This window comes from Somniosus microcephalus, chromosome 3, assembly GCF_052327205.1.
Source record: "Somniosus microcephalus isolate GS21.2 chromosome 3, FLI_Smic_1.0, whole genome shotgun sequence".
In the NCBI taxonomy this organism is placed as follows: Eukaryota; Metazoa; Chordata; class Chondrichthyes; order Squaliformes; family Somniosidae; genus Somniosus; species Somniosus microcephalus.
The window spans coordinates 48,508,697-48,521,791 of NC_140989.1; the positions used below are offsets into that span (position 1 = coordinate 48,508,697).

Here is a 13,095-nt window from a genome sequence, read left to right on the forward strand (position 1 = left end):
TTAATATTGGGGAAGTTGAAATCCCCCACTCTTATTACCCTATTATTTTCGCACTTCTCTGAGATTTGCCTACATATCTGTTCCTCTATCTCCCCCTGACTGTTCGGGGGCCTATAGTACACTCCCAGCAAAGTGCTTGCCCCCTTTTTGTTTTTAAATTCTACCCATATGGCCTCATTAGAGGAACCCGCTAATATATCATCCCTCCTTACAGCAGTAATTGATTCCTTAATTAATATTGCAACACCCCCTCCCCTTTTACACCCCCCTCTGTCTCGCCTGAAGATTCTATACCCCGGAATATTGAGCTGCCAGTCCTGACCCTCCCTCAACCATGTCTCCGTGATAGCAACAATATCATACTCCCATGTGTTCAGCAACAACTTCAGTTCATCCACCTTATTTGCAAGACTCCTTGCATTAAAATAAATGCCTTCCAGCCTTGCCATATTCCCTTTTGCCTCCACATATTTGCTCTGCCTGTTCATTGATCAAAAGTTTTGTACAGAAGTCTTTCTCATGACTGTTAGAATTGCCGCTAGTGGCATAGTTACTGTAGATGCCTAGTTCTTCAGCATCGGGTGTGTTCACTTCAATATTGTGAACTCCTCCCTTTTGTTGTCACTGCTTTGCATTGCCATTACAATGGTTCTTACTTCCTGCTTTAGATCTAGCTCTGCAAGCTGTTGAAATATGGCCTTGCTTCTGGCAGTGAAAACACTTGGCAGGACTGTGGTGAGTGATTTCCATTGCAGCGATAATTCACTGAACTGCTCTCTCTGACATACTTTTGACCCAGCCTCACAGCTTTTGGTTTCTCGACAATGTCTTTAAACGACATATCCTTTGCTTTCCCTGGTGCGAGTAGGTTTGTCAACATTCCGTAGACATCTGGCTGAGGCTTCTGATGAATCCCGTAGGCGCGGCCATGATTGTCCCGATCCCATCGAACAGTGACTCAGCATGCTACCTATGTACCTGTGCGAATCAACGCCGCTGTTGCTGTGTATACATACACGCGAAGGCGAAGCACAGATGATTGTGTACGAGCATTAACGGTAAAAAATTGCAGACATTCAGGTTAAGTGTCACAAATTCACCTTAAACTTGTCTACTTGAGGATTGAACACTGTGTTCTTCCATGGTCTCTAAAAATGGCTTTGGGGTCCCATCCTCGTTGCCAAAATATAATATATGTGGGTAGAACAAATGAAGGACAGAGACACGATGAGGTGCTAGTCCACGTGCTTGCTTTATCGGGCCAGAGCAAACTGAGCATGCTCATACCAAACCATGTGATAATACATTACAAATAACATCAACATTTTTTGATCATGCATGAAGATTTTGTTGTAAGCATGCACTGGGGGTCTACCTTTCCAAGTGTTGATGCTATAGTTATGTTTCATATGGCAGTAAAATTGTGTGTCCTGCTATTGTGCGGACATGCATGTGAAGCTTTGAAATAGATGTAACATTTTCTGAGGTCCTTTATCATACGACCTCGGCCATGCTGTTATGAGTTGACAAGAGATTCTGTGGTGTGCATACTTTGGTTACCAATTTGGTATAGGAAAAACTTTCTACCTTGGCAGACTTCCTGAGATTATTAATCTTTTCCCTTCTGCTCTTCTCTTGTCCTTTAGGGTGTTGGACACAGCATTAACTCAGGACACAATATTAAGTCATAGACCCAATTTCTCCCAAGTGGAGTGCATGCTTCTGCTGTGTGGAGGATACCTTAGAGACCTAAACATATCAACCCTCCTTTCCTGTACTTCCTGCAGCAGCAACTTCAATGCAGCACTTGCAAATGGAGTGTTCTGTGGCATACTCCAGCCATCCTAAGTTTTTTTGGCCAGCGATTTTCCCGACTGACCAGGATAGCAGCTGCAGCCTTTTAAGAGCAGCAGCTGTGCACTATTTCCTGACCCGTGTTCCAGCGAGCTCTCGGAAGCAGGCTTAAATCAGACCGAAAGGTCATTGTGAATATTTAATTTGGTTGTCTCAAGAAGACTGTGAAAGGTTAAACGCCTCCAATTTCAGCAAGTTCTAAGCTTGCTGCACTCTGATCCCAGTGCTTCAGCCCTGGGAATGGAAATATCCCCTAATGTGATGTTAGTAAAAAAGTTGATAATGAGAAATTGGTTAATGTGAATTGAGCTTGGGCAGTCTCGGTACAGTTCTTAGTTGCCATTGACCTGCAGCACAAAACCGTTCCTAATTCAGCACGAATTGGCAGCCTCACTCAGAGGCCACAACCTGGTTTGTGTAGGTAAATGGGGAAAAAGTGTTAGACTGATGGGTAAGGAGTGCTCATCTGAGGTTGGGACTGAGGCATGCTGTTGGGGCAGAGAAAAGGGAGCTTTACTCTGCATCTGGCTGTGCTATACCTGACATGGGAGTTGCTTAATGCCAGGTTCCTGAAATGGGAAGAGTTCCACTCCAGCACTAACATCATTCATTTTGAGCACAACAAAAGACCTGAAGGTATGTGGCTGTCACTACAGAGATTTTGTGGTTTTTTTTCCAATAATGGACCGATGAAAAACCTGCTATAACCTTCAGATAGGTATTGGGAACGTAGGAATGTACAGGATTGGAAAAGACCGTTGCAGTCTATCTAGCCAGTCCAGTCGCTAGGAAATACATTGCCAATTCATCTTGGTCCTTAACTTCACAAAATCTTTTGCCTTTTCCAATTACCTTGACAGGATCAAAGTAATATTACTTAAAAGTTTGGTTTTGTAATTCAGCAAGAAGGTTCTGAGATCTGTACTGTTGATGAGTAGAAGAAACTGTTAGTTCCTGTAACTGAGAAACTGCAGAATAACTGTGTTCCAAACCATTCATCTGAAGGCTACTGTTGTCTGACCCTGATTTTCTGAAAAAACTATTCCATTAATTCTTTCTCTATACTATTTATTTAGTAATCACCCACATAGAACTTCATTTTTTTTTAAATGAACATTTCCAATCAGCAGACTTCTTGACTGCCACTCCAAGTAACGGTTGCTACACTCAACTTGTGTGGCAACCATTACTTTCTCTTCAAACTTAATGTTATTGAGAGAAACGTAATTTTCTTTTTAAGTGATGATGGGTAGTTGCAAGGATGGCATGTCCTGTTCCTTTCTCCTGAGGAAATACTTTGTAGCAATAACCTGAAAGTCATTTAAATTGTTCAGCAATTGAATTTGTGGTGCGCCTGTTGTTCATTGTATTTTTTTTGTGGCTACTGGAAAACCCAGCAGGTTCGGTTTACTGGCCTTTCATCTCTGGGACCTAGTTTCAGATCCAGCCCTTACTGAGGGGATGAGAGTCTTCTGCATCTGTGAGGTATTTTAAGGAAATTAGTTTGGGCAGTTATCAATCAACTTCCTAGTGGACATGCGCTTACAGGACAAAACTGTCCCTGATGTGTTACTGAATTGACAATCTCCCTCAGAAAGGCCCAAAATAGTGGCCTGGAAATGAAAAATGTCAGACCAATACAGTACAGGGCACTCCTGATGTGTTGGTGCTGAGGAACCTTGGTAGGATGGAGCAGAGGGAGCTGTGCCCTGCACCTAACTGTGCTATACCTGAGCTTGATGCAAACACTGAGTGCTTGAAATAAAAAAGTGTTTCCTTCGCCTCAATGAGTACAAAATTGTTCTATTTAAAAATATTGCCATTTGAATCTGTGGTCTAATAACCTTTTGAGAAGTTATGATCCTAGAAATTGTTGTTGCTTTTAATGGTTATGCCAACAGCAAAATGTAATAATGGTCAGTAGAGTTTGGATTTCCTGCTTGGTTTCTGAAAATTGTTGTGGAGGCATTAAGCTAGCATGTGCTTCTGCACTTGCTGTGTTAGCCTAGTTATGATGGTAGTTGGGGGCATTTGCTATTGGTGAAGGAGTGCACTAAGTTACAAGTTTCAGGCATGACACGTGATATGTTTTTACTGCCTGTATAAATAAGGCATTGTAGCTGAGCCCGTTTCTTGCGTCTTGAGATTCTGAAGGAACTGCTGTTTCATTGAGTTCCTGTTTGCAGAAAGTTCACTCCAGTTAGAGTGCTGTGATTCAGGAAACCCGGCAGACAACCTCGCACTTTGGAATCGCACTTGTCAATGGCCATCAAGTTGACCAAAGCCCTCATTCATGATGTCTCCAGCTCCTTCCAGCTAGCATCATCAGCATCAGCCTCCTTGTCCATAAATTAGCAGTCAACTCTTTGATACTTTTATTCAGCAGTTATTTATCTTTGGCACTGAGCAGCATAAAAGTTCCATCCAATTCCCCCACACTACAGACTTCCTTCCCTGAGGTACAGGAGTGATTGATGGCAATCATGTCCATGCTGGGCCCTAGGCACAATGCATGGCCTATATAAACAGAAAGAGCTGGCACTCCATCACTGCAGTTGACTGTAATCAGTGGCATTGTAACATTTCTGCTTCTCGGGCAGCACTCATGATACTTTAATTTCGCACCAGTCATTTTGTATCAGACATTTTGTGCAGGGCATTTCTGCTGGTGATACATTGTGCATAAGGCTTGCTCAGCCTGTAAATTATCGAGAAGATTTTGTATGGATGAAGGAAAACTGGGAGGATGGCTTCTGGGAGACTGAATAGCTTCTTCAGCTTTGGCTAATGGCATCCTTGTGGCAGCCACAGAGCATAGCACCGAGGCAACGACGGCCATGCAATAACCAAGGTCATTATTCAGCACACCATTGTCATTTCGCAGCAGCACTCGATGCCTGGACAGATCAGGAGCACATTACAGAACAAGATCTCCAGGATCGTCGTTGTTTACTGCAAAGAGGCCTAACCATAGAGATGGAGGAGACCAATCTGGAAACCATGTCGGAACAAGAGGCAATCACTGACCATAAGGATGCAACTCCTGAAGCTCCAATGTGGTCATGAAGACTGGTGTGCCAGGTAATTATCCAAAGTACATTCAGGTAAGTTCCTGAACTGTCCCTTTTAAGGAATCCTGTACATGTGTAAAAAAAAAAGTCTAGAAATTGTTGGTGCAAAACATTACACTGGTGCCAATTGAGATACTAGTCAGCAATTTAAGGGGTTCTGGTGTCCATGCCTGCATTTTGTGCAGGGCATTTCTGCTGGTGATACATTGTGCATAAGGCTTGCTCAGCGTGTAAATTATCGAGAAGATTTTGTAACCATTGCAACCACTAAAATTAATGAAGACAGAAATTTTAGCCTCTTCGTTATCTGATTCATTCTTTCCCTAACCATAGATTTTTTAAATCTGAAAATAAAAGCACCTGGTGCAAATAAATAAGGTAAAAGTTCTTCTTGTGACATGCTGAATGTCAGCTCAACTCTACTGAGGAAAAATTTAATTAACTTGAACTCTTGACATAGATTTTTCAACTTGGCATTGTCCTATTTCTAAAGTTGTGAGTCAATCTTGGATTTGGCATAAGAGTTTTGTTATAGATTTTACTGGAATCAACATCAGAATAGTAATGTCTCTGCAACACAACATATAAATATGTAACAATGTTATTATTCTTTCTTCCCTCACTGCTCTCATGAATGTGCTTGATATTTGCTTGGAGTACTAATCCATGTATTCTCCAATATCTCACCCAACTGGTCATTCTTCACGTGTGAACCTAAAGAATGAGAGAGATAGTTCCAGATGATTTAAGAATCTAGTTACTTGATCAGGGATCTGGAATGCTCGAGCTACTAGAGAGATGCATTGATCATTTTATGGCCTCATGAGCACAGATAAACCATCGCCTGGGTGGGGGGGGGCCAGATACCTCAAGTCGGCCCATGGATGAGCCACTCAGCGAACTAGCTGTTCAACATGCCCCGGGCAGGGCTTGTGGGGGCAGCCTAGATGAAGCCAGAGATCTGTAGACAATGAGATCAAGTGTTTTAAATTGGCAAGGCAGGCCACACGGTAAACCAGGGCTGATCTCTTGGAAATCCTACGATGCAAACATAAATACTATGGCCATTACGTAAGAAAACTTCTAGGCACTTGGTCTAAGCATTAAACAAAGCTTTAATCAACTGTTTTACAACATGGAGGTCTAGTCGTGTCCTTCACTAGTTCCTGTTAAGAATTTCCTGCGCAAGCTGGGTCCGTGCCCGAGTATTTATACTCTCCCTGGACAGCGCCACCTGTAGGCCGCTCAGTATTATTTCATAAGTCTTTCTTTCATGAATGACTGACTCATGTCAGGCCACAAGAGCAAGTCAGAGGCTGGGTATTCTATGGAGAGTGACTCACCTGACTCCCCACAGTCTTTCCACCAGGAGTGTGATGGAATACTCTCCACTTGCCTGGATGAGTGCATCTCCAACAACACTCAAGAAGCTAGACACCATCCAGGACAAAGCAGCCCGCTTGATTGGCACCCCATCCACCACCTTAAACGTTCATTCCCTCCACCACCGGTGCACTGTGGCTGCAGTGTGCACCATCTACAAGATGCACAGCAGCAACTCGCCAAGGCTTCTTGGGCAGCACCTCCCAAACCTGTGACCTCTACCACCTAGAAGGACAAGGACAGCAGGCGCATGGGAACACCACCACCTCCAAGTTCCCCTCCAAGTCACACACCATCCTGACTTGGAAGTATATCGTTGCTCCTTCATCGTCGCTGAGTCAAAATCCTGGAACTCTACCTGACAGCACTGGGAGTACCTTCATCTCACGGACTGCAGTGGTTCAAGAAGATGACTCACCACCACCTTCTCCACCAGAGCAATTTGCGATGGGCAATAAATGCTGGCCTTCCCAGCGACGCCCACATCCCGTGAATTAATAAATAAAAAAAACACCTGGCCTCCTGTGTGAGCTTGTAAGTTATGAGATGGTCAGCTATGTGGTAACTACCAATGTAAATAGGTTGACCCATTACAAAAAGGGCCAAGCTGCCTGTATTTGGAAGCTGTGGATGACCACAAAAGTACCAGTGGCCAGAGTTTGGCTGGAATACATGGGTTACCCAGGGATAGGGTTTTATTCATCTATGCTATTTGATGTTTTGATGGGGAATAATGGAGAAACAGAGAGGGTTATTGACAAGAAGGTGGTGCAGCACTGGGCCAACCCCAGGCACAGGCAGCTACAGAGGTGGGTGACCTGAGATCTGAGGCACAAGATCTGAGGCATCCCAAACCTGAAGATACTCGGGGCTGAGGCGAACACCATGAAGGCACATCATGTGTTACTATTTCACAGTCTAGGATGGCCAGGATAGTACTTACTGAGGGGGGCTGGAGGAGCCCAAGCTTGTCAACCACACCCAATAACTCAGATATGCAGACCAAAAGCTCACCTCATAAACTGAATATAAAATGGCACCAGTGAACATGGGATGTTCAGGAAGCCGGTCTGCAGCACGCAGGAGGGAATTGCTTTGTGCCTTACCTGCTCTGGGGGAGGCTGCACCAGACCCTACCTGGTTGAGGGCAGGGTATGCTGTTCATGACGCATGGCTACCTCGTCTAGCTGATAATTGGGCAAGTGGTGACAGCCGGTGGCAGAACCTAACTACCATCCTGGGGCGAAGCTGTTGTGCATGGTGGACAAGCTACAGGAGCTGCACTGATAATTTGGGCTTTCCAGATAGAGCAGGCATACACAGCCACACAATGTGGGACTGTAATTGACTCGCAGGCTCGGACGCACTAATCGTACAGTTTGCATGTCTCTCAGGCAGGTTTCCATGCCACACGTGAGATCCTGGTGTCTGGAAGGATTGGCACTTAGTGAAGAGTGCACAGTCTTCACAGGTGAGCTGCAGGGCTCACTTACAAGGGACCTACCAGCACAGGGAAGCTAGCCTGAAAGGAATAGTTTCCCCAGATAGCCTTGTGCTGATTGGCCAATTATGGGTGGACAAGAGGTCATTTGAATGTGGGATGGGCAGTTGTTCTGCGTAGGTCTCAAACACTGGCCAATTTGTTAGCAATGCCCAATCATTCAGGTGCAGATTTTATCTAGTCCTTTGTTAGGGCCCTGGCTATTTTGTCCATATTGGCAACTTCTCCTAGCTTGGTATCATCTGAAAACTTGATGAGTTTGCATTGGGTGTCTGTATTTGTCATTTAATGTAGATTAGAAACCGGAGGGGCCCCAGCACCAAACCCTGGGGCACTCCACTCAGTACTTCCTCCCTAACGGGTAACTGCTGCTTTGAAATAAAACTTTGACGTTCATGGTCCTTAATTGTAGCTTTTGTATTGCAGTATTATTTTATGTGAAGCAGCTTTTGTTTTGAAGTTCCAACAGCAAAGAATTGTTAAATTAATTGTTTGATCAACTGACATTCATGTTTTCTTTTGTTTCCAGGAGGTTTACTCATCTACCACTGAAAAAGATCCAGCGACATTCTTTTGAAGGACTTAGTAATATTATAAGAATGTAAGTTTAGTAAAAGTTGATTTGCTAATTTTGAATGTGTTGCATTTTGTTTTAAATAATGAAAGTCTCTGTCAGAACAAGATAAATATGCATTTCTATAAATACCTACATTTCATAAGGAAAGGTAATTCTTTTATGGAATTAAATTTGCTTGGCTCCACTCTTACCTATCCAGTCATAGCCAGAATATTTCTAGCAATGGCTTCTCTTCCCACTCTCACACCATTACCTCTGGACTCTATTCTTTGCCCACTCCTCTTCCTCATCTACATGCTGCGCCTCAGTGACCTCATCTGAAGACTGCATCAGGTTCCACATATACGCTGATGACAACTAGCTCTGCCGCAATCACCTCTTTCAACTTCTGTGCTTGTCCGAAATCCAGTTCTGGATCAGCTACACTTTCCTGCAGTTAAACATTGGGGAAGACTGTAGCTATTGGTCCCCACCACAAATTTTGTACCCGCACCACTGATTTCACTCTCCTCCTCAGCCACTGTCTCAGGTTGAACCAGATTGTTTGCAACCTCTGCGTCCTAATTTGACCCAGACGTCCTAATTTGACCAAGAACTGAACACCAACCCCATATTCTCTCCATCACAAAGACCGCCTCCGTAACATTGCTCGCCTCCGCCTTTATCTCAGCCCACCTGCTGCTAAAACCCTTATCCATGGCCTTTGTCATTTCCAGACTCAACTATTCCAATATTCCCCTGGCTGACCTCCCATCTTTCACCCTCCATAAACAGAACTCTGCTGCCCGCATTCTAACCCGCACCAAATCCCATTCGTCCATCACCCCTGTACTCGCTAACCTACATTGGCTCCTAATCCCCCAACTCCTGCAATTTAAATTCTCATCCTTTGGTTTAAATCCCTTCATGGCCACACCCCTCCCTATCTCTGTAACCTCCTCTAGCTCTACAACCCTCAGACAGCTCAGTGTTCCTCTGAATCTGGCCTCTTGTGCATGTCCCACTCCCTTTGCCCATTAGTGGTGGCTGTGCCTTCAGCCATCTAGACCCTATGCTCAAGAATTCCCTCCATATACTTCTCTACCTCCCTCTGCTCCTTTAAAATCCTCCTTAAAATCCATCTCATTGACCAGACTCTTTGTTACCTCTTAATATCTTCTTATTTGGCTCAGTGTCAATTCTTGTTTGATTACGCTTCTGCGAAGCACCTTGGGATGTTTTCTACAATAAAGGCTCTATATAAATGCAAGGTGATATTGATTTCCCGACAACAGTCACCAAGTTGATGCACAGCATCCTTTCTTATTGACTTAGTGTGTAAATTACTTGGAATCATCAATGACGCTTTATAATGGATGCTTCATAGAATGGGTTTACTCAGTGCATTCAACAGCAGATGAATTTTCTATGAACCTTTTTTTTGAGGATGTGACTGGTAGAATAGATAAGGGAGAACTAGTGGATGTGGTGTATTTGGACTTTCAGAAGGCTTTCGATAAGGTCCCGCATAAGAGATTAGCGTGCAAAGTTAAAGCACATGGGATTAGGGGTAAGGTACTGACTTGGATAGAGAACTGGTTGGCAGACAGGAAGCAAAGAGTTGGAATAAACGGGCCTTTTTCCGAGTGGCAGGCAGTGACTAGTGGGGTACTGCAGGGATCTTTGCTAGGACCCCAGCTATTCACAATATATATTAATGATCTAGACGAGGGAACAAGGGCCTAGAAATTCATTATAGCCACTTTTGGGGCGGTAAAGTCGGGCGGCCGCTAAAGTTTGCGCCCGCCGCAAAGTCAAGGCCACTTCGCCGATATTCAGTTGCATCGCCCTAAGAGGTTGCTGCTGCGCTAAAACAGGCGATGCACGACTATCATTAGGCGCTAAGCCGGCAGCCCGGGGCGCTAACACCGCAAGTTGAGCGCAGGGCAGGTGTGGCGAGCTGCTGATTGCCGGCAGACACTCTGGCTCCGGTGAGCTCTTAAAGGGGGAGGGTGGATTTGTTTGTTTGACAGGCCGAGACTAGTGTATTTGTGTTTTTGGGGAGGGCTTCTCTCCATCACTTTGTTCCTCCTCCTCCTCCTCCTCCTCCTCCTCCTCCTCCTCAAGAAGGAGTGTTGCAAAACGGCTGCCTTTTCTACTGCAGGAGTGCCCTTTAATTTGCACTCCCCATGGCCCGCCTCGGCTGTGTACCGTTCCACTTCACAGTCGTTCGGGCCGCCAGGCGCACAATGGGGTGGCGCGAGTGAAGTTCCGGTTCCGGGTGCACAAAGGGCGTTGCACGACAAAATGATGTCATGATCTGCGCGCGCATATGAGCGCGCGCAATGACTTTGCACCGGCGCTAAATGTCTACTGAAGTTGGGGCGAGGCGCAGATCGCGCTGCACCCGGGCACTAAGCGCCTAGCGCTCGAGATCTACTCCTCCTAAGGCGCTAACGGCTGGCGCAGCCAGCTGAATTTCTAGGCCAAGATGTAATATCTCCAAGTTTGCAGACGACACAAAGCTGGGTGGGCGTGTGTGTTATGAGGAGGATGCCGAGAAACTCCAGTATGATTTGTACAGGTTGGGTGATTGGGCAGATGCATGGCAAATGCAGTATAATGTGGATAAATGCGAGGTTATCCACTTTGGTGGCAAAAACAGGAAGGCAGATTATTATCTGAACGGCAATAGATTGGGAGAAGGGGAAGTGCAACGAGACCTGGGTGTCCTTGTGCACCAGTCGCTGAAGGTAAGCATGCAGGTGCAGCAGGTGGTTAAGAAGGCAAATGGTATGTTGGCCTTCATAGCGAGAGGATTCGAGTACAGGAACAAGAATGTCTTGCTGCAGTTGTACAGGGCCTTGGTGAGACCACACCTTGAGTATTGTGTGCAGTTTTGGTCGCCTTCTCTGAGGAAGGATGTTCTTGCCATGGAGGGAGTGCAGCGAAGATTCACCAGACTGATACCTGGGATGGCAGGGATGACGTATGAGGAGAGATTGGGTCGATAAGGCTTATATTCGCTAGAGTTTAGAAGAGTGAGAGGGGATCTCATTGAAACTTATAAAATTCTAACAGGACTAGACAGACTAGATGCAGGAAGGATATTCCCGATGGTGGGAGAGTCCAGAACCAGGGGTCACAGGCTAAGGATAAGGGGTAAGCCATTTAGGACTGAGATGAGGAGGAATTTCTTCACCCAGAGAGTGGTGAACCTGTGGAATTCTCTACCACAGAAGGGAGTTGAGGCCAATTCATTAAATATATTCAAGAAGGAGTTAGATCTATTTCTTAAGGCTAAAGGGATCAAGGGATATGGGGAGAAAGCCGGGACAGGGTACTGAATTTGGATGATCAGCCATGATCTCTTTAAATGGCGGAGCAGGCTCGAGGGGCCGACTGGCCTACTCCTGCTCCTATCTTCTATGTTTCTATGTTTCTATGTCCCTATGTTTCTATGATGTAAACTAAGACCTGAGTCCAGTGCGGCTGCCAGTTTGCTCAAGATCACTTATCATACATATTGGATTCCTCTGTGCTGTACAGACATTTCACTAAAGTGCAAAACTTTTCCCCTCTTCATTGCTGGCAATTCAAATTAATCTTCTTTGCAACTATGATGATTCTTCCTTCATAAGCCCAAAGTTTCTCATGCCTTATAGAGTAAAATTTAGTACTGAAAAAGTCATATTTATTTTGGAGGGCTATATTATCTATAGATATAGAGAACATGCATAATTCCTATGTTTTCCTAACAAAAGAGTTGGAAATCATCTTTTTCACACATTGTTGATTTTCTTTTTCAGTTTTCTTCTCTTTCCCTTTTCTCCCCCACCCCCTCTCCATGAAGGTAGTGACTCAACTTGATTGTGATTCCACCAGTGGTGGCAAAGGGGGGAAAATTGCAAGGTGCTGCATGTTGGAGCTCCGCCGTAATGTGCTGATGATTCCCTGTTCCTCTCTAACTTTTACCGCTGCACAATAGAGAGCATCCTGACAAACTGTATCACAGTATGGTATGGCAGCTGTAGCTACTATGACCGGAAAGCCCTGCAGCGGGTAATCAAAACTGCCCAACGCATTACCGGCACCCGGCTACCGACCATAGAGCACATATACCAGAAACACTGGTCACGGTCCATCATCAAAGACCCTACCCGCCCCAGCCACAGTCTGTTCACCCTCCTGCCATCTGGGAGATGTTACAGATGCATTCGCACCCGTACGACCAGATTTAGGAACAGCTTCTTTCCCAGGGCTGTCATCCTACTGAACTCCACAAATAAACTCTAAAGCCTGCACATCTGCCAATGCACTTTACTATGGTTATGTTTATGTTAATGTATTACAAGCCAAATGTATGTTGAATGTTTAAATGTCTTAATCTAAATGTACACTCTCGGGAGCCGCAAGCTTATATTTCGTTGTACTGCACTTGTGCACTAACAATGACAATAAAAGTTGATTTGATTTGATTTGATTTGATAAGGTGTATTTAGAACTTCAGGTGTGCCATCTACTAATATAGAGCATTGGGCACAGGAAGGGAAGCAAATCAACGTTGCCCTGCAGCTCTCATTACCTATCAACCCAACAGTGGCACTGACAAAAGATTTGTGTGCAGGTCACCTACCCATCTTGTTGGATGAAGTCTGATGTGGTTCTTGAATGGGGAAGAGTGGTAACTAAGAATGCAAGACTATTTAGAAACAGGAAAAGGCCACTAG

The 13,095-nt window shown here is 44.8% G+C and overlaps 1 protein-coding gene across 1 annotated transcript in view; it reads left to right on the top strand.

The window, feature by feature from the left end:
* The window catches only part of LOC147121028 (lutropin-choriogonadotropic hormone receptor-like), a 130,739-nt gene that overhangs the window by 37,526 nt on the left and 80,118 nt on the right, over positions 1-13,095 (top strand). Inside the window, exon 2 of the mRNA XM_085980332.1 lies at positions 8,339-8,410. Within this exon, the coding sequence (XP_085836458.1) occupies positions 8,339-8,410 (72 nt within the window). The remainder of the gene's footprint in view (positions 1-8,338; positions 8,411-13,095) is intronic.